At 37.7% G+C, this 26,448-nt stretch overlaps 1 protein-coding gene across 1 annotated transcript in view; it reads right to left on the bottom strand.

Annotated features, from left to right (window-relative positions):
* The window catches only part of PAM (peptidylglycine alpha-amidating monooxygenase), a 203,200-nt gene that overhangs the window by 143,455 nt on the left and 33,297 nt on the right, over nt 1–26,448 (bottom strand). Inside the window, 2 exon segments of the mRNA XM_008527663.2 lie at nt 2,963–3,083; nt 4,055–4,504. Coding sequence (XP_008525885.2) covers nt 2,963–3,083; nt 4,055–4,143 — 210 coding nt within the window. The 5' untranslated portion in view covers nt 4,144–4,504.

The raw sequence follows: 26,448 nt of genomic DNA on the forward strand, positions 1-26,448 counted from the left end.
GCTTGGTCTGCCTCAGTTACCAACTCAAGCTCTGAGTCCTCAGTTCCTTCTTTCTTTAAATTTGTTGTTCTTCTTGACCTTCTGCCATTTAAAAAAAATATATGTATTCTAACTCCTCAATGCATTTCCTTGTTTTTATGTTTCCTCTCTCTTTTTTTCTTCTATGATTTGTTAGATGTTCTGCTCTTCATAGTATAATTATTGTTAATTTTTCCCCTTTATTTTTGTTCTTGATCATTCTAGTCTCTTGAATATTTTTTGTCACTCTTTTTATTCCCTTCCACCTTTTCTTTCTTTCCTCTAACACTTTCTCCTTTTTCTTTCCTTGCCTTTTTATCTCCTTTCCTCTTAAGGACATGTTTTAAATTCAGTTTCATCTGCATTTTAAGAAAAGAATACTTTCTTCACCAAAAGTGCTCCTGGTATCACAGCTCTAAGCTCCCTCACCAAGAACGCCAAGTTCAGGAGGAAAGGGGTTCTGGGGCTTCCACATCCTTCTCTTCCCGGATTTACTCAATGGGCATATAACTATCATTTCTCACGAAGGGCTACAAGTATATGACCTATATGTCAGCTGGATCAAGTCAGTAAATACTCATGGCATGTGATCTATAGAGAGTGATGGAGGAAAGCGGAAGAGACATTCAACAACCAGTTCTGAGCTGATCAGGCAGAACAACTGAATCTCTTACCCAGTTAGGTAGTTTCAGCTACAAGTCAGAGAAAATCCAACTCAACCTGGTTGAAACAAGAAAGGCTAAGATAACTGAGAACTTCCTGAGTAGCAATGTCACCAAGTCCCTCTCTCCTTTCAGTCTCTCTGCAATGCCCTCTATGGCATTAGTTTTATTCCAGGCATGGTTCCTGTCACGAACTCAGAAGACCCGAGAACTAAAGACAGGTCTTTTGCTCACATGCAGCAGAAAATTGCATCCACAGCAAAGGTCCTAAGATTTGATTGCACTGGTCTAGGTCACACACATTCTTGTGGAAGGGGAGGTGCTACGCAGCCATTTGCTAATCCTAGGCCATGGGCTCCCCCTCTGGATCCTTGGTAGACAGCTCCCGGGAACCACATGGTATCCAGGAAGGAGCAACAAGCGATTGCATGCTGGGAAGGCAACCAGCAAAAGTCCACTGCATGGGACAAAGCACAACACAGATAGTGCAAAATGACGTCATAATTTATTTAATGTATGTTCTTTTTCCATGGAGTTATTTTGATAATTATAAAATTATAAAAATGAGTTATAGCCACCAGAAGGACCTACAACTGGAATATACAGCTATGTACTGGGGGGCTTTGGGGAAAAGAAAAGGAAGAAAAAAAAAGAAGATAGGCAACAGATGTTAGCTCAGGTGCCACTCTTTCAAAAAAAAAAGAGTCAAACATTTTATTTTATGAAAATGGAGCTCCTCTATGCTCTTTTATAATCAATTCCTCTAGGAACTCTTTCTGAGAATATTGACCCGAACACAGTTACCTATTAATATTATTGTTAAGTAATTTAAATGTTATTACTGTGAAATTATGAGAAGAAAACACAACAGGATAATGTATCACAACAAAAAACTATCTGAAAAAATAATATTCTTAACAGGAAAGACTGCTTAGAGATCAATTAATGGATGTGTTGTTTTTTTTTTTTTAAGTAATATAAAGTCAGTTTAAGCAATAGGGGGAAAAATAACTTTTAAAAGTGAGAAGAGACAAGAAGAAACACACTTCACAAGTGAGCAACTGCCATTCTCTCCTATTCCCAATCTCATTACACTTCTTTTGACTAAATACTAACTAAAGAGCTTATGGAACTAAAGGCCAGAACACTAACAACCAAACATACAGAAAAGTCATCTTAGTCATTGATCATTTGGGGATGGGCAGGGGTGGGGGGTGAGGGTCACTTTTACAATAGTGAAGTAGTTCTTTATAGATCGTTAGATAATACACAGGTACTCAAATAAAGGAATGTCAATCCTAGTTCCCCCACAAAGGACCATGTGTATTTTCCAGAGCTTCTAGATGTCAGTTTCAAAGGAATTCTCCTCAATAAGTAGAATACTTTTATTTTCTCAGTATTTAAAAAAAAGAAAAGAAAAATAGAATGTTCTCTGCAACAATGAGTCATCAGCCACTGCAGCTCTGTGACACCCAGGTCTGTCCATGTCTCTGCAGCCCTTCAAAAGAAGACGGCTATCTTTTCACGGCATGCATAAACCCCTGCACTGCCTGGCTGCACAGCATAATTAATTCTGGCCTTTTTATGCTTAATGAAACACCTTGCACACATGACAGCAGTGGGTTTGAGCTTCTTGTGTGTAACTAAAATAGGAAAGCCCTAGCAACAACCTAGTTCTACTCAAAAGGCTCTATAAGTCATGCTTTTATGAGGTCTGCCATTATTTCTGCAAAATATCTCTCTTATCACAAGAAAACCGTGCTAAAGAAACCTCACAATCAACCACCTGTATGAACAGTTTTCTTAACTTTTAAAAGTGTAGAATGTTTTGTTTTTCAAGTTCTTGGCAATAACCACATGCTTTTATTTCTCAACTTGTGGCTGTGATAGAAGGGTATTTAAACAAGGTAATCTCTTAGATGTAACTGCTCGATATCATTCCCCTTTATTAGAATAATTTTTCAAATATTAATACATACTTACATGCTGCATTACACAGGCTATTACTCCACTGAGAATTCCAAATCATAAATATTCAAGGTTCCATTTCAAAACACAAATAACAATTTGAGCAAACTTTTTAAAAAGAAAGTTAACTGAAAGACTTACCTTGAAAGATTTATTCCTCTTTATAACACTCAACTATTCTGGCCCTATCTGAGGAGTCTTGAAAGCAAATGCCTACTTTTAAAGAAGTTACTCCTGCTGTAAAATCACTTTCTTTCCTTTAATTATGGATTGTATACAGAAAAGTAAATAATGAAATAGAGAATTTCTCTCACCTGTTTAGGTGTGACTCCAGGCATGCGAATATCCAATGCAAAATCTGATGAATCAATAGGAATGACTGGTCTGGTGGTACCAAGACATTCATTGGAAAATGGTCTGGTAGTTTCTTTAAACCTTAAAAAAGAAGGTAATTTCAATATTTTTGAACATAATGGAATCTTAACTTGACATGAGAAAAAAAAAAGGAATTCTAGGACTTTGAGATTAAAAATTATTGACTTAGACCCAACGAAAAGATGTGATGACTATATAATGCTCTAAAACATACTCAGAGTTGCATTTGATTGTCCAAAAGCAATATATGCCCAACTTGTAAACAAAATATAATCAAAGCAACCTAGCAGGCTACATTTACAACTCGATTCAATAAAATCTTGTCAAAATATATACTTGTTTCTAGTTAATGAAAAGAGAGAATTAATAAATTATAAATTATCACTGGCCTGCCAATTTTCTAATGGCAAAAATATTAAGTAAGACCCAGTAAAATTTTTGCAACTATTTCATGAGTGTCCAGTATTTCTAGTCAGAAACAAAAAAAACAAGGATAATATTGCTAAAAGGCAGAGCTGAATGGGGGGGGGGGAGGAACGACTGTGATGTGAATTACAAATATACAAGTGCATAAATATTTAATATGGTAATTATGAGGAGTGTGTATACAGCTCAATGTTTTCTCCTGACCTATTACAGTCCATGATCTGCTTCTCCCCATCACTTGTCTTGATATTTTATTCTTTGAGCTGTTATAAACAAGAAGGCATTCAAGTCTAAATGACTATATTGCAGTTTCTGAAACATTTCCCCAAGAGGGAGCGATTAGTATTGGAAATCACAACTTCTAATTGGAGTTTCGAAAGCCAGTGCAGCTTGGCTACAAAACAGTGGGCTTCTTCTGTCAAGGGGACTTTACAAGAACTTACTGTGCTAAAATTCCAAGTCGTTTCAGCAAAGTAAATCAACCTTGTATATTTCTCCAACACTCTGGTTCGTAAAAGTGATTACCTTTTTCAACAGCATGCACAGAAACCATCCAAACAACATTTCGCCTGTTCAAAAAAAAAAAAAAAACACAAAATACCCACCTCTTAAAGACAGAAAGTGGGCTTCTGAAACCCAAACAGCTGCTCTGAAAAACAAGGAGGAGAACTAGCAGGCTACGAAGGCCAGCCATGTCCACGCCGCTCCGGCCCCGCCGGGAGGGGACCGGGCAGCGCAGCGCTGGGCTGGGGCCGGCGGTCGGGCAGCGGCCGCTACTTCATGGCCGGGGCGCGGCGGGCGTCCTGCGGCGGCCACACACCATCTGCCTGCGAGAGCAGCGAGCTGGACGAGGCGAGGTGCCTGGATCACGAGCGGCAGGCAGAAACCCGTGGGAAGGCGGTACTTTTGTCCGGTCGGCAAGCGGAAGCTTTCCTCCCTCCAGAGCAGCTATTTCGCCCTGCTGCTGGGGCTAGACGTGCGGGTTCCTTACGGCTCGGGAATGACAGGGGCTGTGAGGCATATCACACAAACCCGCGTCAGTCATCATTCAGAACCTGCAAAAATAGAAGCAGATAATGGATGACTAACACATTACAGCATTTGTCCTCAGCAAATCCCAGTTGAGGTTCTTTAATACAATAGTAGTTTCACAAGCTTGAGCCCAAGCCTGGAAAATGCTGGTCTGTTGATCTCCCTCCCCTACGACCAGCCCCCAAGATTTCACAAACCCTCACTGCCCCTGTTCTACCTTTTGCTCCGTCTTCCTCCCTCACACCCACTCTCTTCTTTTCTTTTCCTACTTCTTCCCCCCTTTCCCTCACATCCGCCCCCCTCTCTGGATTTCTTCTCCTTACTTCCTATATCACTCCTTTCTATCATCAAAAACGCGCTTAATACCTCTGCGGAATGTAAACAAAGTTACTCACACAAATGACAGGCTAAGGCACAGGAAAGAAAACAACTAAGAGGCAGAGACAAAGCACTTGGATACAACAGTAATCAGATAGAAAAAGACTTTGAGAACAAAGGCATCATATATATGCATCACAGAGCTACAGATCTAAAAAGGAAGATACCCCCCCACCCCCGCCAGGAATGATCACCACAGAAGAAATTGCCAAGTTCTCAATTATTTTAAAACAAACCCAAATGTACAGCTAATGTGATAGATGAAACGTAAATGCCTATCTAAAAATCCTGCATCCAACATACAAAATAATAATTTCTTACTAATAAGGCATGCCTCCCAAAAGACATTCTTTCCTAAAGTTTGGAGATTTACAATGCAATGCAATGAGAAACAGTAGGGAGAATCTCAGCTAGTCCCCAAAGGACTTTTATCACAAACCGTATGATGGAGAACTTCACATTCATATAAATGAGAGGCCATGCAGAAGGAGTGCAACATCTCAACATTTTATGAAGAGGACTCAACTAGGCTAAATGTTAAAATATGCATGTTTGACTTGTGGTGCTGAACATATTTCAGACTGTGTATCAAGTTTGTAAATTTTAGTCAGAAGGCATTATTTTAAAATGTATCATTTGCAATGTAAAGATACCTCCAAAGAAAAAGATTCTTTAAAGGTTTATTTTAATCACTAATTACAAACATTGTCGGGAAATCTCAAATAAATCCATTGGCCAGATGAATAATGGTAAAAAGCAAAAATTAGTAAGATGATATAGAAGTGCTCCATAATAATACATTAGCCTCTAAATTATCCTCTGGAAGTCACAAGATAGTGAAGCTAATCTAAAAAAAACAAAAGCAAACCAAAAAAAACCCCGAAACTAAAACAAAGAAAAAAGCATGAACTAAAATTAAATGTGAAGACTTCATGGTCAATGCTTTCTAGAAGAAACAGACCTTGAACCAAATATAAACATAACATGATTGAAAATCCAGCCAACCCAAGGATGCTTGAGGTTCACCGGCACCCAAGGACCGCAGTTAATTTACATAAGCAATGACATTTTTAAAAGACTGATGATATTTGTTTGAACTTTCCCTTTGGCTTGCTCTTTGAACTTTCAGCAACAAAACGCTTCAGCTTTGTCTGATTCCAGGGGGTAAGGGAAAGAACTCCTTATGAGGGAAGAGAAACAGTTGGCCTGAAGGCTATGCTATTGCCTTTGCTAGCACCAACGTATAATCTCGTCTAATGACAACACTTAACACTCCCCAAAGTTCTTTTTTTAAAAAAGAATATATGTGAAGAAAGGATTATATTTTATTGTTTCATGCAGGACAGGATTCAAGGACAGTCCTTCCAGCTGGCAGGGAGATTTGGTATTATACAAACACTTGAAAACAAATTTAGTACTAAAATTCTCTAACAGGAACGCATCCTTAAGTACTAGCCTTTGGAAAAAAATTCCGCTTATCTCTTTGATTGATTTTATTACCTTTGATGTCCCTAAACCGCCCACTAAAAGAAAAGGGAACTGAAGTTGTGGGTAGAAGCAAAGTTGATATTTGCAGCCATGAACAGAACAAAAGGGCTTAAAGGAATGAAAGCTAATTATGCCTCTTGGTTCTTGATGCCTCGTAAACAAAATCCAAGTCATTATATGAAGAAAATCATGTCTAACCATTTCATTTGTTATTTTACAATTCCTGATAACTGTGGAATATATAATATTAAAATCTCGGTAGTCTTCTTATTTAGGATTTTTAAAATTCAAAATATATTTCCCTGAGAGAATTGATTCACTCATCCAGAAGACACACCTCATTTCATATTCTGTACAAAATATTGTAATATATGTTGGGGTTTTATAAAATGAATAAAATTAAAAGAGAATATAGTCCACTAAGGGAGATGAGGACTTGATATAATTAATATTAGGTATGTTTAGAATGTACTAGAAAGGACTCAGGGAATTTTGAGGAAGGAAAGATCATTTCAACCTTCAAGAAGAGGGTAATAAAAGCGAGAAAGGTAAAGCCGTCCTCAGTGGAAGAGGTTGGAAGGGGTTGGGTTTCCACTGTGGGAGATGGACATGCGCATTCCACGTGCAGGGAAGGGCAGGCGAACAGAAGCCCAGGTGGGGAGCAGAGGATGTGTTTGAAAAACAAGCAATAAATGTTCTGCCTCCCAGACTCAAGCTGCACACTCAGATTTACTACTTTATTTGTAATACAAAGCAAATATTCTGTTTACATATCTATAAATTCTTCAGTAAGAATGATATATAGTTTATACCTGTAAGAATATTAATTCCAGAAGCAGTACTATTAGGCAGTAAGTACAGCGTAATTCAGAGGACCATAAAACCAACTTGGCTTTTACAAAGTGGGCAGTCCATTTCTTCTAATTTTCATTTGAAAAAAGAAAACAAAAACAAAGTTGAAATTTGTAATTGGTCAAAGAATCAAATAAAGATATTGGTCATTCATTCATTGATCATTTATTCAACAAGAGAGAAACAGTATGGTATAGTGGCTAAAAGCTTGTATACTGAAGAAAAACCGCCTAGACTCCTGGCTCCACCAGTTCTTAGTCTTGTGAAACTGGGCAAGTACCAAGCCTCTCCTTGCTTCAGTTTCCTCATCTACAAAACGGAAATAACCCTATTACCTATCTCATAGGGTTGTTACAAGGAATCAATGAATTAATAGCCTTGAACCAGTGCCACACACATAATAAACGTTTGTTATTACTGTTGTCGTAACAAATATTTACTGAGTGCCTAAGACTATCTTAATGCTGGGGATGGTGATAATCAGGACAAGCTCCCACTCTTATAGCAATTACTTTCTAGTGGGAGAAAAAACAAATAAAAATAACTGCTAAATTATAAATTCTATTATCTTTTAAGGAGATTTTACGTGCTTTCCTAGAATGACTTGCGATTAAACTGATTAAAGGATGCACATCCGTTCACATAGCAATTAGACTCTAGGGATTTCTTTTTGGGCAAAAATTGAACAAGGCCACAAATATGTTTCTAAGGATATTTACTAGCATTGTTCATATTAACAAAGAACTGGATGTTTATATAGCAAAGAACTGGAATCAATTTAAATGCCATCAATAGGAGATGGTAAAAACATCATTTTTGTTGGACACAAAAACTTGAATATTATGCATACCTTTTAAAACGGACAAGATGCATCTATTTTTGTGGGCAAGGTCACATTCTATGACATATTTTTTTCTTTTTGCATAATCTTGAAAAATGTTTAAACAATCTCAAACTTACAGACATGTTGCAAGTACAGTATAAAGAACTCTTTTTCTTTAATCATTTGAAAGTAAATTGGTGACCTGATGCCTTATTGCCCCTGAATATTTTAGTGTATATTTCCTAAAGGACATTCCACTACATAACCACCATACAGCCATCAAAATAAAAATATCCACACTGACACATTACTATCATCTAATCCTCAGTCTCCAAACTTTGCCAACTGTCCCAGTAATGTGCTTGAGAGAAGAAGAATCCTGTTCAGAATCAAGCGTTGAATGTAAAGTTGTCATGACTCTAGTCTTCTTCACTTTGGAGCAGTTTCTCAGTCTGTCTTTAATTTTTATGACCTTGATCGTATTGAAGATTACAGGCCAGTTATTTTGCAGCATGTCTCTCAATTAGAGTCTGTTTCCTCTCGACTAGATTCAGCCTATTTAGCTCTGGCCAGAATATTGCAGAAACGATGCTGTGTTCTCACTGCATCTGTGTTAGCTGTCCATTCCTGCATATCAAATCACCCCAAAACTTAGTGGTCGAAAACACTGAACATTATCTTGCATAGTTTCTGAGCATCAGGAAAAAGAGTGGTTTAGCTAGGTGGTTATTTCATGAGGTTGCAGTCTCTCATGAGGCTGCAATCAAGATATTGGCAAGGGCTGCAGTCATCTGACGGCTTAACTGGGGCTGGAGGATTTACTTGCAAAGTGGCTCACTCACATAGCTGGCAAATTAGTGCTGGCTGTTGGCAGAAATGTTTCCTCACTATGTGACCCTCTATGTAGGGCTTCTTGAGTGTCCTCACAACATGGCAGCTGGCTTCTGCCACAGTGAGCAGTATCTTTTAGGACCTAGCATCAGAAGTCACACACCATCATTTCTGTAATATCCTATCAGTTACACAAGTCAGCTTCATTCAGTGTGGACAAAGACTACCCACCGGCATGAATACTAGGGGTGAGGATCATCTTCTTGGAAGCTGGCTGCCTATCACAACATCTTATTAGATGGCATGCAATTTTGATTTGTCTCATTACTGTTGGTGTTAACTTTGATCTTTTGATTAAGGTGGTGTCTTCCAGGCTTTTCCACTGTAAAGTTACTATTTTTCCCTTAGTAACTAATGCTATTTCTTTTGGTGGAGAGGTTATTTTTGACTTTATAAATACTCCATTTTTTAGCAAAATTTCATTTTATTAATTTATTACATCATAATAGACTCTTGGTGTCCTATTTTATTCAATGGATTTTAATGTCATTAATTGTATTTATTTATATTACTTACTTTGACTCTCAAATTGCCTCAGTTGTGGCCCCTTCAGGCTAGGTTTTGTGTCCTTTTGACACGCCCAGCATCCTTTAAGCACTTCCTTGCTTTTTGCCTTCTCTCCCAGCTGGGCTCAAAACCCTGCACCAGGCCTTTCTCTTTGTGCTATCTTCCTCCCACATGGTCGTTGTTGACACTTTACTCTGGGCTGCCCACACACGTGGATGCCATCTTCACCTGTTTGGGCTGTGACACCCCATGCCAGGCCATCAACCCTACCACGCTGATGCCCTCCTTACTCCACATGTGCTCCAAAGCCCATGCCAGGCCACTCTTCCTGAATGCCTACCTTGCTCTGCCCCATATAACACCTTTAGGACTGAATAGTTTAGGAAGAGAAAAGAAAGACATTAATTTTTAAAAAATCAAATTATAGAACAGTATACACATGTATTTAAAAATCTGAAGTAATATAACTCAACTGTATTTGTATTGGTTTTCTATGGAGATAGGTAGAAAAGAAAGGGGAACTTTCACTTTCCATTTATACACTTACAGTCTTTCAGTTTTCACAAGCTTATATTACTTCTGTAACCAGAAGAAAATAGGGATATATATATTTTTCAATATTTTATTGAATGTGGCTCTACAGATTTCAATTTATATGTTAATTTCTATCTGTTAGGTGATGTTCTGAAAAATGGATAACTCTCCTTCTTTTGCTTGGCAAGAACTTTAAAAACTAAATTTTATGGTGGTTATATAGCTGTAAGGCAGGGTTTCTCAAGCTTAGCACTAGCAACATTTTGGGCTGGATAATTTTTCGTTGTAGGGGACTGTTCTGTGCATTACGGGATATTTAACAGCATCGCTGGACTCTACCCACTAGACACCAGTAACACTTCCTTCAGTTGTGACAACTAAAAATGTCTCCAGACAATCGCCCTAGTTGAGAATCACTGTTGAAATATGTTTCATTAAAGATGAAATTTAATTTGTAAATCAAATGTGATGTAATTCCCTTGAAATATATACAACGAGACATATATCGCTAGGTAAGTGTTTGCCAATACGGAGCTTCTAAAGAATGGGAAAGTAGTAATCATAACAGCAAGTAACATTTATTGACTTATACACCGGGCATTAACTTTATGCATATTGTCTCATGGAATTTTTAAGACTTTGAGGCACCGGTTATTATTCCCATTTTATAGATGAAGGATCTAAGGCTTAGGAAAATTAATTAACTTGCTCTGATTATACAATGGTAGAGCAAGGATTCAAATCCTGGCTTATGGAATGCAGAATCTGTTCTCTTAACTTATATTCTTCAACACAAAACAGACTTTCCACATTCACACAGGATGTTTTCTTCAAGTATAACAAATAGGCAAATCGTCCAACTATCATTTTATTGTAAAATAGTAATAGCCAATGTTTATTGAGCAATTACTATGTGCTAGGCACTGTGGTAATAAGCATTGTACATAGATTAGCTCATCTGAATCCTCAAGGCAACTCTGTGGAATTCGTACCACTATCGTTCCCATTTTACTGAAGTGGAAACTGGCCACAGAGAGAACTGGTAACTTGCCCTGGGTACACAGCCAGGATATAAACACAGGCAATCTGACGCCACAGTTGAAGCCCTTAGCTACTCAGCTATAAATGTCATCTAGTCATTTTTTCATTCACATATTAGGAAGCACTGACATTTCTTCTACAACCTTACTAACATTACTTATTTCACTAACTCAGAAGTAACAAGCTAAAGATCTACGATTAGGGTCCAAATCTGGTCTAAAAGTAGGTTTTGTTTGGCTTGCAAGAATTTTTCCCAACTCCTCTCCTGAATTTCAATCCTGAGTAAACATTTCAAAATGAAAAGATTTCACATAAAGTGTCTCTTGAAGTGTTGTAAAATCTTGCATCACTGGACCTACATTTCCACATGGCAATAGTTATCTGAGCCAAGTAGCATCTTCCTTTTTAGACAGGGTCAGCAATCTAAAGACTGCCACAGTCCCCACTGCTCCCTATTTACTCTCCAATCCTCAGGCCAGGAGTAACTGTTGAAACTGCCATTCATCACTGAGGTGCAACTGTCATCATCTGTCTGTCCATTTGTTTTTTATACATTTGGCCAGCTTATGTCATTAGTGTTGTGATCCCAGAGATACCCTTTTTTTTATGTAAAAGGCAAACTTCATCCTATATGTAGCATAGAGTTTGACACATTTAGATATAATAAGTTGCTGCTGCTTCTCTTTTTTCCTAAGGCTCTCTTCATTAGCAAGACACCCAAACTGAATGGCATTTCCTGCATGTCAATTGGTTTGCGACTCATCTCTTGTAACATGGAGCCAATTTGAGGTATCCTTCCCTTGCAAGTCAAAGTTGGCTGGGTACCTATTAGAATATATATGTTAAAAAATCTCAGGGGTGCCATTCAGCATATGATTCTACAGCAATAAGAACTTGCCAAGAGTAACAAATTTTATTATATTTTTTTGCTTTCCATGATCAGTACCAGATGCCCTTTAAATACGTCCATTAGTCATCAAATTGTCCAGTCCTGTAAATACTTCCATGGGGAAAAAAACAAGAGACATTATTCTTAATTAGATTTCTCAGCTTTGACGAATACAAATGTTACTTCATAACACATGTATCTAAATTCAGGGCTAGCATATTTTAATGCAAGATAAAACAGATCCCTGAGTTCCAATCAGCATACGTCTTTTCATTCTAAGGACTGCACTGGTAAATTCTCAGGAGACTAGTGCACTGCACAGAAAAGCATGAACTATTACGGATGAAGTCAGAGCGGTAGAACGGCTCCTTTGTATGCTAGTCATTTGCCCACCAGGTATCTTATTTATTTATAAGCTCAGAACGTCACATAGAATTTTGTTTCAGAAGTAGAGCACAAAGCACTCTGTAGCCATCACCTCCTTTCTCCTTGAAACAGACTTGTTGAGCAGGGAGGAGCCGGCCATCAGCCCCGTCCTGCAGAGACATTTAGCAAGGCGGAGAACCCTCTGTGATTTCTCTCCCAACTCGTGAGGCAAGTCAGAGATGAGGGCCTAAATTTACTGGCTATCTCCTCAATGCGCCACTTCACAAATCAATACACTCTCTTTTTCCTCTTCAGTGAAGTTTTCGAGGAACTAGTTTGAAACTAAGACCCAAGACCTGACTAAATTTCAAATGTCTGGTTTGGTTTTTTTCAATAAAGTGCGAATCATTGAATGAGCCACTGATTTAGATATGGAAAGACCTTTCGTATTAACTTTGTAATGCTTCCTTTGTGGGTCTCTGCATTATTTTCTTCTACTTTTAAGAACAAGTTGGTATAGAATGGAGGGTGGGAGGGTATTGCATTTAAGTGCAAATATTTAGTGCCAGGCACCGGGTTTAGATGAATGTGGTCCGAAAGTGGGGATCTGCCTTTCCTACTGTCTTTCCTGCAATTAATCAACACATTTTTTTATGAGATGTCCTCTTTTGCAGGGATTTTTTTCCCTGTTTATGATTTCACATCATTAGGTATAGTTATTCCGGAAGCATTTTAAGACATGTTTTGTTAAATGTCTCCCAGTGACTTCAGAGGCAGGAGCTATTAACTTCACATGAAACCTGGCTCAGATCCATAACACTGCAGTTACAAAATAAGTATTCTTTTTCCTGATAAGAAAAAATCTACAGGAAATGTCTAGATTTTCACTCCAAAATAACTCTTGTGCTACTCACACAGAAGCATTTTCTCCACAGCAGAATCAATTTCAAATGATTCTTATGTTTTCCATTTCAAATGTTCAAATCCTTACAATAAAATGCCCATAAACGTACCCTTTTGTATTATAAAAGTTTTGCTATCCTTTTCTTTAAGCCTCTCAGCTGTATAATTACAGTACTTAAAGTGGAATCTATAATCATATAATGCTATTATATAATTGAAAAACTTATGGGAATTTTTCTTAAAGATCACGAAAGAATGTCAAAATATTCTCTCATTTATATAATTCTGCTCAATTGAGTTTATAGTAACCTAGAGGGAGTCTATAAAATATACTCCACAAACTGCCCCTCAATCCATCTTAACTATATAATTTGAAAGTCATTAACAAAAGGAACACAGTTGCTTAAAAACATTTTAATGTCTTTTAGTTCAGGCTAGAGAGGCTACAATAAAATTTAGCTTAATCATAAGAAGACAATTTGAATTTTTAAATATGCAATTCAACACTGAAAGAAGTACAATGTACTGAAGTAGCTTATATTCAGATATTTTAATTTCTAGTCTATAGTAATAATAGTTTTCTTTGATCTGCGTCCCCAAACTCCCCACGAATGATCAATGAAGAGCTTCATAATTTTCTTCTGGCTGAAAAGGATCAAAGCATTCTCATGTTTGCTAGAACTCTTTGATACTGCTACACAAACAGGTGGTGAATTTATTTCATAGCTATGAAACTGGTTCTTGCTGTCTCGAGCTTTGGAAGAAGTGGGTTATTTTAACAAGATGCTTATGGACTGGCTTGCTCTTCCCCAATTTTTAATCTTCTTAACAAGGTTTCCCACAGCGATTTGCACTACACCCTGGAACTGAAACGAAAGCTGAAAAAAGATGAGGCCCATGATCCTCCCGGCTTGAGAGAATATACCGAGTGTGGTCCCAGTGGTATCATTCCAAGGAACCGAGCATGCCCAGTTGATTTTATTTGCCTTCTCTCTCCAATTATTGAAGGTATATGCCCGAAACTTGACTTATATCATAACTAAAAGTTGAGTTTTTAGGTCACAGAAAAATGTGGAAAAGCCAAAATGTGTTTGCCAATTTTAACAAAAAGAAAGCAACCCACAGGCAGTATAATATGGAGAATTGGTTCCCATCTTTGAAGTACAAAAATCTCTTCTTAAAATCACAAGATTTCATGGACCTATACACTATAATAATGTTATTATTAATAATTAAAGTAATATTCAATAATTACTGAGTATGTGCTATATGCCAGGCAGCATTTTAAGTACTTTTTCATGTATTATTTCATTAAGTTCTCACAACAACCTACGAGCTATGTATAGTATCATCTCTATTTTACAGATGAAGAAATAGAGGCACGGGGAGATTAAGGAACTTGCTTGACATTGACATTGGCTGATTTCAGAGGCAAGAGCTATTAACAGCCAGGCTACACTTGATGGAGGCTGTACTTCTGGGTATTTGTTTATTAAGAAAACATGTAGAGCCCAAATAAACTATTGCCGACGCAGTAGTGCTTTTAAATGAATATGTGGTATTTTATACCACTTACAACTAAAGTCCATAGTACACGTAAGTGGAAGACATGTTTCACATTGCACAACTCTTGCCTCTTGCCAGTGATTCGAGGTTCCACCGCAAATCTCCCTCCCCCAGTGGGTTCTGACCCAATAGGTGGAGACCACGGTATAAAATGGAGGGTGCAGACTTGAACTTAAAATCAGAAATCATGGTTCTAAGTCCCATTTTAGGGATTCATTTCACATTTCTGGTCTTTGCTTCCCTCCTGTATAAATAGCGGGTATTGATAACTGCACTAAGGGGTACAGGGAGAAACAAAATACTCTGACAAACAAATTCTGAAAAGAGTGAAATGCCATAGAAATATAAGTTCTTATTAGTGGTGCAGGTTCAGCTTGATCAATCGATAAAATTTTAAGTATTCCTTTTACTTTTTAAAATTTCACACTATTCATTCTGAATCTACTAACGTTCAGAGTACTATGATTTCTTCAGATGGCAGAGAGTGTACAATTATCACTGAAGAGTAAGGAAAAAAACTAAAAAATCCAAATTCAAACACTCTTCCTAACACTAAAAATAAAAGCAAAAACAGTAACTGTCATTCAGCAAAAATCATTTGAAGCACGCACCACTGATCAGGAATAACAATTTATATTTCAAGGGAATTACCAATGTTCTGCCAAGATTATTAGGAAACATTTATTGGGTACAGGTACTGGCACTGACAGGTATTGTATGTCACTGCCTTAAGTTTGTGGTACAAGACTTAAGGAAACTAGATAGAAGGCAGGCTCTCAGAACCAACGGCCCAAAGAAACCAGATGGAGAGGTGAATAACATGCATTTGTATTCCAAAAGCACTTAGATACTTTCTGGAAAAAAAGAAATATAAAATGGTAGACCCAATTAGGTGCTTGGGATTTAAACGTGACAAATAGATCCTTCTAGTAACACTTGCCTATGTCTTTATAAGAGTATTGATAAGAAATGTAAGTTATTGTTACCAAAGCATTTTAAAGATGAAATGTGCTATATGACTAAGGACTACACAAGTACTAAATGCTATATGAGTAATCAGTTTTACTACTATTTACTTGATTCTATTGAATTTAATATATATTCCGAAAAGAGAGATTATGTGAATTGCTTTGCTGAAAGATGGTTCTTTTGGAATGGATTTTCTTTTTCAGCTTTTGAAACAGAATTTTAAAAGTTGGTAGATATGCACAAATTTTACTTTTTAAAAATTTGCTTCCCATTATAATGAATATCGATTATCATAAAGTTAAATCTCTCTTTCAAATAGTAAAGAAATCATGCAGATAAAAAAACTTTGGTCATGATACAGCTAACTCATGACAATATATAAAACTTGATAAAGCAAATTACTGGATTACTTCCAGTCCAGTAATTCCACCGAAAGACTGTTATCTCTTTTGAAATGGCATATTCCTAAAGATTTGGTAAATATAGAAACCAAATAGAAAAAATAGGACCTTAAGCCTTTAAATGTAGTATTCGTAAAGGTGCAACGCTATAGATTTCGTAGCAATCATATTTATTGTTACTTTAAAACACATTAAGGTCATCATCAAACATTTTAAAATTCTATTGGACAAAATAAAACTATAAAATAATCAGTGGCTCCCATAATCAGCCCTGAGGTACATCAGAATGTACTTAAAAGAAGCTGATCATTTTATCTTTCAATATGATTTTCAGGGAAATTTATGTCTCTATTAATGCATTAAAAATTAATGACCCATGCTTGACTGACCGGTCGTTTCCACCAACGTAATCGTTGGCAGCTGATCGCTTGTTGATTCAGGGATGGATACCAACTGGGAAGGCAGCTTCTAGATTGGTCGTGCTGGTATACATCTAGAAAATACCGTACTTATTACTGCTCTTGTGGCATGGTGGAATTTGTATTTTATTTTATGATATCTTCATCCATGATTAAAGAAAAGATAAACTGAATGACAGAAATGAAAGAATAATATTGTTAAATATGAGTGAAGTTAATTCAAACATAATGGGCAAATATACTTTAAATTATTTGATCAGTTAAGTCAAGGTTAAGAAAAAAGGTGAAATTTCTTCCTCTATAAATAGTAATATAGCATTAACATGTGCTGTCCTTGTCTTGAACTCAAAGCCACAGAGCTGTTTTAAGATATTAAAAAATACTATTAATTGTTTCACTCTGATTTAGCCAAATTAACATTTTAAGATGGCCTACTTTATTTCTTGTCCCCGAAACTTTGTAATTGTCTTGTTATCTTTTCATAAAATATCAAAAATTTGCTGGCTATCAAAGAGGTCAACATCTTTTATCAGTAAGTTTTATCTTAACCAAAGGCTAATTTTAAAGAAGAAAAATAAATGGATTAAGCAGTATTAATTTGCCTAAAAGAGAATAAAACTGTCATAAATTTTCCTTTTCATTTTGATATTTAAATCACTATTGGTATTACATTATAATGAGATAAAGGTTCATTAAGGCAGCCTTTGTTATGTAAAAACACAACACACTAGAGGAGAAATTCTTTATTGAGTTACAATTACCCTCCAAGGATATAGCAAATGAGATATCATTAAAATAGTTAAGTTTAATTATGCAACATGTTCCAATACATCCTCAAAATACATACGCACACAACCTAAGCATTTCACTCACTCCTGAAAACTTCTGAATCTTTCTCCTAAGGAGAAGGTCAACATTAATAAAATTATAGAAAAAAATCTCAGGAGAAGCAATCACGCTTTTATGCACATAAAACAGTATTTTCTAAACTAATTGGAGAGAGCACCTGACTAATGAGCAGAGTTCTCCCCATACATTCAGCTAAGGTTCTCTCAATTCCACATTCCTACTGCTCCATGCCAACCCAATCAGCACATTACTCTTCTTTTTCCCTTCCTTTAATGGAACTTGCTAATTTGAGTTTCCTGTTTCTTCATATTTGCCTCACAAATTAAATTTATTTGAACCCAAGACTTAACGGTAGTCAATGGCTGCTGCTGCTCTTCTTTCTACCTCTACATTTCTTTTTTCTCTATTCTTCATATCAAAATTTCCCAAGAGTCTGATTTCTGGAGGGCACTATATCTGCTGTAAAGGAGACACACCTCAGTTTCCCACAACTAGGTAACTAGTGTCCCAGCTGGGTAGGGAAGTTGCAAGTACTGTCCACATATTGGAAATGTGAGTTCCTTTAACCAATGAAAGGGGAACAGAAGTGAACTGTGTCAATCCAAGCCGAAGATTTCAAAGCCTTTGCCGTAATTCACTGCACTTTTTCCCTCTTTTCCTTCTCTGTTCCCTACAGAAATACCCCGACCCCTTCTACTCAGTGACCGGAGATGCTCAGAGGGGGGCTGCTTCATCAGCCTGAGCTCAGACACTCCCTGAGGAAGGTAGAGGGCAAGAAAAGGAGCAGTCCCCCGATAGGGACTTGAATTTAGAAATTACCCAAAAGTTACTTGAAAAGAGAATGTTAAAGCAGAAGAATCTCTAACTCTAATGGGCAAATTTAAGTACTTTGCAACTACCCAGCAGGATGGGGGTTATGATAAAATTTATATGAATTACAAAGAAGAAAGGGTGTGAATTTCAAGACACACTTCTGTGCTTCATCCGACCCAGTGCACTATGATTGCTAAGGCCTCAGACTCATCTCCAGTTAGAAAAAAGCTCTTCTTTTTTTTTTAATCCAGTGAGACTGGAGCTTCCTCCTACCCGTTCTAACACTGACATACTCAATAAATGTTAAGCAAACGAATGGGAACAAGAGATACAAAGAAATACATCACATGGTTCTCCAGGGTATCAGAGCAAAATTTGAGAAAAATTATATGTATCAAATTTGGATATATATCAAGGTTTAGAAAGAGGAAATAAACTTTTTAAAATGATTTTCAAAATCAAAGTAGTATATACACATAGTTAAAAGTGAAACAGTACTAAAATCCTACGATGAAAACAGCAGTCCTCTGACCAACTACCCCAAGACCTGCTCCTCAGATGCAACTCCTGGCCACTCTTAGCATATTCTGGTATTTTCCTTCATTTTTCCAAATGTGTTGATGTTCTGATTTACCGATCCACAGTTCTATTCATTATCTATTGACTTCTTACTTTGGCAGATGAAGATTTAAGTCTCAAACCTCCCTTCCCCTTCCACCAGCTTTTCAATAGACATATCATAATTTTTAATAAAATCAATATTTAAATTGTTCATGCTATATAAATATTGTTCTCTACTGAGCCAAGTAACTGTCCTATGATTGTTACCTTTCTTGTATCCTTTTTTATTTTCACTAGAGTTCAGGAACTACAACATGGTTCCTGAACCATGTTTGGAAAATCTTTATTTTAGCTTCATCCTTCATTGTGTTTGGCTGAACATAGATTTACAAGATGACAATCCTTTCTTCTAAGAATTTTAAGGGTATTACTCTATCTTCTTTCCCATAACCCTGTTTTTGAGAAGTCAGGTACAATTCTGATTTTTCATAATTTATCTGTGATCTCTCTCAATCTTTCTCTTCCCCCACCCCCACTCTGGAAGGTTTTAAAATTTTCTCTTTAGCTTCCTGTTCTGAACTTTTAGCAATGTGCCTTAATATGACTCTTTCCTCATTCGTTCTCCTGAGCGTGTCTCATTCATCTTGCTAGGTCATTTTAACTGAAGACTTATGAACTACTCTATTGACTAATAATCTTGTGTATTTCTTTGATCATTTTTTTTCTCCAACTCTCTGTATCTTTTTTAGAAATCGTCATATTTGGATGTTGGAGCTGCTGGAATGAGCCTCAAACTTTCCTACCATTCCTTTCTGTTGCCTCTCTGTTTTGTTTTCATGCTTTCTTAGAGATTTCCTCAACTTTACCTTTCAATTTTTTCTATTTCCTAGTTTCAGCTTTTTCTATTCTCTATTGCGTTCTACACTGTTTGTTCCAGCTGAGTTCCTTTTTCTTTTTTTCTTTTCGAATTCTCCCTTTCCAATCAGACATCTCCTAATTTCCCCTTACACCCGAAGCAGATTTTCAATTCTCAAGAAGAATCTGCTCATCTCCTGAAAGGGTGAAATATGCTGCCAGTGTTCTGGAAGCAGGGCAGGGAGAGGAGGTGGTTGCAGACTCACATTAATACGTTTTAGTCCCCTAGAGCATCCTTACTTTCCATGGTACTAGTACCACCAAGGCTTGAATCTCTCATGTGATCTTTGAGGCCGATCAGAGTGCTACTCATAGGCTGCTTCTCGAAGGCACTTAGTTGAAACAGCTCCTTCTATCCCAAGTCTGTTATCAGTCCTCTTCTTTCCACTTTCCAAATATGTATTAATCTCTTACTTACAGTGGAATCTCTCCTATTCTCTTTATCTTTGCAGGTTTGTAACTTTTTAAATTCCTTTTCAATCCTTTTTAGAGGGATTTGGGGAGGTAAAGGAGATAAAAGTCACGTACTCAGTCTGCTGCATGGAACCTGAAGTCCCAGAAATACAACTTTAAAGTAGATTATCTGAAGATTATCTAGTTCAATTCCCTGATCTAATAGCTGAGGAAAGAAACAAAGGTAGGTTAAGTGCTCTGCTCAGCGTTCCTCCTCGAAGTTCAGAGCAGCACCAGGGATCAAATATCTCCTGTCTATTAGTCCAGTGCTTCTTTGATTCCAACTGAAAGTCTTTCTAAGAAAAGCATTTTGTTGGCCTTCTGGATAAGAGACAAGAAATATACCACTGAACTATCCATTAATTACATAACTAAAAAGAAAAGTAATAACCAGGGGAGCATACACTGCATGCTGTATATCAAAACTAATAAGCACCAAAGCATTGAGAGAATGGGAGATCCCTGAGGGCTAGGACGATTTCATAAGTCTCCATGCGGCAGCTGAGATTTGCATTAGACCTTCCAGCAGGAGCTCCAGGTAAGGGGTGAACAAGGGCGGTATGTTGGCAGAGGATCTATGTCAGAGGCAGTGAGGGATCAGCGCTTCACAGACTTTCACCAAGGCCACTCTCATGAAAGGGAAAATCCACTCCTTCAGTGTGTCCCTTTCTTGTCCCACATTCTGACAAGTGCCCAGGACACACAAACCACCAGAATCACTGCTTGCTCTTGTGGACTCTGTGCATCTGTATAAACCAACAGGATTATGCTGACTCTTACTCTCTGTAGTTTGTACTGTGGAATCAATTGGTAGTTTTTCCTTTTTTATTATAGTTAGATTACCTGATAGCCATTTTCAAACTATACACCCTGAAATTTATGACACAGTTTCAGTATTTCTAGGTAAGACACTGTGTTTAAGGGCTCAAACAATAATTACAGGACAAAAATATGACTCGGTGAGGTAGAATTTTAAAAATTCAATTGAATGGCACTTACTTTTTCATGTCATAAGTCAAAAGAAATCAGAAAGTATGAGGAAACACTTCTTGATAACCAATAAAAGCTTAAAACAAAATATTCAATATTTGTCTTTCTCAGGAAGACAGCTAAGTGTTTAACTTTAAATAGTAAGACAGTTGTAGAATGAAGCAGCAATTATATTTGTTGTTGTTGGTATTTCAAGGCAGTTTTTGTGGCTAAAATATCACCAAACCTCCACTACTCGATGACCTTGGCATACACACTGCCTCTTTTAATGGAAAAAGGCTAGTTTCTGTTTAATTTTGTCAACCTAGGTATAAAGGAGTACCTGGATATTTCAAAATAAAACAAACGTTTTCAATAAATGAGGCATAAACAAAAAGCACTTAATCCATGGCAAAAAATTTCCGTACACTTCCTCCTAATTTTTTTGTTGCTTATCTAATTCCACTGAAACTGTGGGAATATTGAGAGATTTAAAATACGTGTGCTTTAGCTATTTGTTCAGGATTGGGATGGGAGTCCCCGCTACCTAGAATTAGACTATATTTTGATGAAATTACAGCTTAATGGAAGAGAAGTAAAGAGGTAGATTATTCAAACCTCTTCAGATTTAGCAACAGAAATAGACCCAAGTATCTCATAACTGTGGATTCACTAATGGTCAAGAAATATTTCTGAATTTGCCCTTGAAGCCAGCTAATTCAAGTCTATGCAAGCTTGCTCTGCCAAAGAACTTTCCAGCACTCACTCTAATTATAAGTATTGAAAGGAGAACAACAAAAGTTATTCTTGTCTTCCTTACTTCATAAGGATTCTGGAGAACGATATTCATGAAAAGCTTCTACATCTACTACTTTACATCTATTACTGCTCCAAAAAGTCCAATCTTGCACCAACTTGCAGTATCAAAGTCTGCTCTGTGTCCACCTGCTGAGCTACTCCAAAGCATTTCTGAAAGGTCAAAAAGAGAAGTAGAAGATGGGACTATCTTGGAGCTTGTTTCTGAAGAAAATTAGACTAGATAAGTAAAGTCATAAGCTTGTCTGGCCCAAGAATCCTCTGACTGACTGTAGGATCTGTGGAGTTTAAAAAAATATATATCAATGCTTAAGTCCCGACCTACTCAGTCAGCACCTCTGGGGATGGGCAAGGGTATGCGTAATTTTAAAAAGTTCTCCGAGTTAAGAACTTCTACTCTCCGGGTCAACGCTGTTCTCACTGAAGCTTATCTGCTCAGGTCTAGATGGATCAGGTCAGAGGCATAGCCAGGAAGCTGTTTCCAGCAGAAAGTCTTTGGGATTCAGGTCACCTCTGGGTCTTCCTCAATCTGAGCTTGATTCCTGCAACCCCAGAAAACAACGCTTTTCAAATTCTAGAATCACCCAGGAGCTTAAAAATGCAGAGTCCAGGGTCTACATTTACTGATTCAGATTTAGTAGCTTTGAGTAAGGCCTTGGAATATGTATTGTCTGATGTAGGTGAAGTGAAGAACAATTTTGAAAATCTAGGAGTTTTGATCGCTCTGCAACAGGTAGGGCATTCCTGGTTCTTGCAGAAGTCTGAACATCATCTTAAATTTGATGCATAATAATCTGTCCTACTGGTAAGATCCCCAAACCAACAGGACCTCCTCAGGGCCATGTGAAACCAAAGTCTCTTATTCCCATGAACTTCTCCCTCCTTGGCCTTCCTTCCTTGGGTCTTCACTGTCTTTGGCCAACCACATCTAGGCTGGTCTGCAACAGAGGGTGCACCGAAGAACCATTCCACTAACCTAAGATTCTGTGTTCTGTTTCTAAATGTGCTATCTGGATGAAGAGAAAAAGCTCAGAGGCTACCATGAGGGCATAGGCGGGATTTTGATGTGTGAGGAAAACCGGACAACATAACTAGATAGTCTTCTAGTTCCAGTTCCCCGCCCCCACCCTCTTCAATAATGATACACCGAAATCTCATGAAATCAATGGGTGAGACTGAAACACAGGAAGAAGACAAGAGAAGGCCTCGTGAGTACATAGTGTATGCACTTCAGTTCTTCCTGGCCCCTACTTAGTCCAGACCACGGTATAGTCAAGGATGAGTAAAGCCTTTAGGGTCATCTCCTGGCACATGGCAAGAGTAGAGACTTTATATGGACCAAAAGGAACACGAGATGTGAGAAAGTGCACCACCTTGCAGAATTACAGAGAACTCACCATTTATTTTGCACACCTTTATTCATTTTCCATACAATATTTTTGTTCCCTGAAGGCAGGAAACCATTCTATTAGCTGAATGACAATAAGGTAAATTTCAGTATTTGTCTAATCAGCTAAAATGTTAAAAACAAATCAATACAAATCCAAATATATGTTATGATAGCTGATAAATACCAAAGGGACAGACAACTGACAAATGACTTGCTAATTAGAAGCTAATTTACATATGTCTACTCTGAAGGCAATAATATTTTTTCTGGAAAATGGTGTGTACATTAATGACTTTTATATGATAAAAATGTGTTCAAATTTCTATCCAAAACTGAAACTATTTTAAGGTAAAGAAAACTATTTCTTAAACTAAATGACTAAAAATAGAACCAAAAAGAGAATTCTCATTCATAAAAGTGCTAAATTTCTTTAGGGTAGCATCTATACCATCAATAAATTGCACAAACAGCACTAATTTCCACAAAAGTTTACAGTGCTAATTCTCAGCTTTGGGAATCTGTGAAGACATCACACATTTGTGCTTATGAACAATGCCTCCCAAATGTAATCGAGGCCTCTCTCTTCCTACCATCTTTTTTTTTTAAAGATTGGCAGCTGAGCTAACATCTGTTGGCAATCTTCTTTTTTTCCTTCTTCTTCTTCTTCTCCCCAAAGCCCCCCAGTACATAGTTGTGTATTCTAGTTGCGAGTGCCTCTGGTTGTGCTATGTGGGACACCACCTCAGCATGGCTTGATGATCAGTGCCATGGCCCTTCCCAGGATCCAAACTGGTGAAATGCCAGGCTGCCGAAATGGAGCGGGTGAACTTGACCATTCAGCCACAGGGCTGGCCCCTCTTCCTACCATCTTAAAGTTCCTGCTGTTAGCTATTTCTAGGCCTAGTTTTCTTGACTATTTCTGTTATCACAACACTTCAACAAGGAGTAACTGGCTTTTTGGTACTTTGCCAAAATCCTTACACATAGTTTTGATGCACTACCAATGCCATGTATACAAAGAAGGTCCTTGGCAAAATAAATAAGCAATAGACTAGAAACAAAACGGTCAGTACAATAATCTACTAAAATGTTAATCTTGATAGTAATGAACTGGTTGTTGGCCAACTGTGACTGACTAATTCAATTACCTGCCTGATGATAATGAAGTTAAATCCTTACTCCTCCCCTTTCTTTCCCCTTCCTTGTCAATGCCCCGCCTTCAAAATACATATTGCACATAGTGTAGACCTGTTAAGTTTATTGTGTCCATGGTCAATGACTTCACCACCACCAAGTGCTTCGGAACATGAGCCCTGGCTCACAAAAGGGATTTAATAGGAGCATGTGCCTAGATCAGACACTGATCAGTCAATCACCATTTCTAGAAAATTAAACAGTGGCACACCATGCATCAACAGCTACCAGATGTGTATATAATGGGCAACATCAACAATATGCCATTGGATCTCTGGGGCCCCTTCCAGCTAAGGCCTAAGATTTTGATTCTGTGGTTCCAGTCAAACAATTAACACTCTAGTAATTTATATCTCTATCATGGTAATAACATATAAGTCATACAACACGGCTGGCAGACTTTTTATTGCAGCACGATAATGCTCTCGTTCCTTGAGCAATGACTATACGGTGATGTTCTGCCACTTCTTCGTTCACTGCCACATCACTAGCATCCAGAATAATGCCTGACAAATAACAGGAGCTCAAAAATATTTCTTGAATAAATGAATGAATAAATCAGGGCTTTATTGCCTCGTGACAATCCTATGAGCTAGGTTTTATTATTAGCTTATGAGATAAGTGGGAAAACTGATGCATACGAGGCTAAGCACATGTTCTAGTTTTTTCAGCTATTAATGGAAAAGCCAGGACTTGAAACCAAGTCTTGTAGGACCCAGATCTGTAAGATGCCAGAGCCTGCCCATGAAACCACCGCACACATCACCTCTCACAATGAGAGGCCCGCACCACAAGGAACTCTCCTCTCCTCTCCTTCCCAAATGGAAGGAAGCTCTTCCTCCTACTGTTCGGAATTACCAGGACACTTTATTTGTTCTTCCCTTAGGGTTCTGATCAATTCTTTCTTCATTTTATTGAAAGGAAGGGGAACTACCATTTATTAAACAGCTATCATGTTCCAAGCACCTCAGGGGTGCTTTTAGGAATGTGACTTTATTTGTACTTTCTCATGATCTATTGGGTGAGCACTTTATTTTATCCCCCATTTAGGGAACGAAGAAAATGAGAGTGAAATCATTTGTCACTATTTCCCAAACTGGCCCAATAATAATAATAATCGGGGAATGGGGGGGTTAAAAAAGTAGCAGGCCCTACTCTAAATCTTTTGACTCAGAATGTTCAGGCGAGAAGCCTAAATTTGCCTGACTCCCAAGTTAACTGCTAACCCTTCAGGGCAGGAGCCACAGGTTAGACATCTCTGTTCCCCTCACATCCCAGGCCCCGATAGTGTCTAATCCTTCTAAAACGCAAAAGTTTATAAGGTACATTCACATGATTCCCCAAAATAATCAAGAAGCAAGCATAACAAGTATCAGTGTCCTCTTCCTTTTTTTTTCTTTTTTTGGAGGAAGATTAGCCCTGAGCTAACATCCGTGCCCATCCTCCTCCACTTTATATGTGGGACGCCTACTGCAGCATGGCGTGCCAAGTGGTGCCATGTCTGCACCCAGGATCCGAACCCGCAAACCCCAGGCCACCAAAGAGGACCGTGTGCACTTAACCGCTGCTCCACCAGACCGGCGCCATTGTGTCCTCTTCTTATAGATGGGAAAAGTAAAGCACAGATTCTATGGCTCCTGGTTAAAGGAAAAAAAAGGGGGGAGAAAAGGAAGGCAACAGAGAGAGAGAAAGAGAACATATTTGATAATTTAAAAGAATCTACCCAGTCCTTCTTCTATTCAGGCATATCCTCCTTCTGACACTCACAGTGGGAAATCATTCTATATATTCAGCAAATCCCAGCAGGAAGCAAGAGGTTAAAAGGATCACATAGGCTATTTGGAACCAGCCCCTAAAAAAACAGTATTTTTCATTGGCGATAATCAATCAAATCTTCACCATTTCTTATTCTCCCTATTACAGAACTGGTGTTCTGTAAGATAAATTCTCAAAATAGGGCATTGTGGAAGGATTTGTAGG

The sequence above is a fragment of the Equus przewalskii genome, chromosome 13 (assembly GCF_037783145.1).
Source record: "Equus przewalskii isolate Varuska chromosome 13, EquPr2, whole genome shotgun sequence".
Lineage (NCBI taxonomy): Eukaryota > Metazoa > Chordata > Mammalia > Perissodactyla > Equidae > Equus > Equus przewalskii.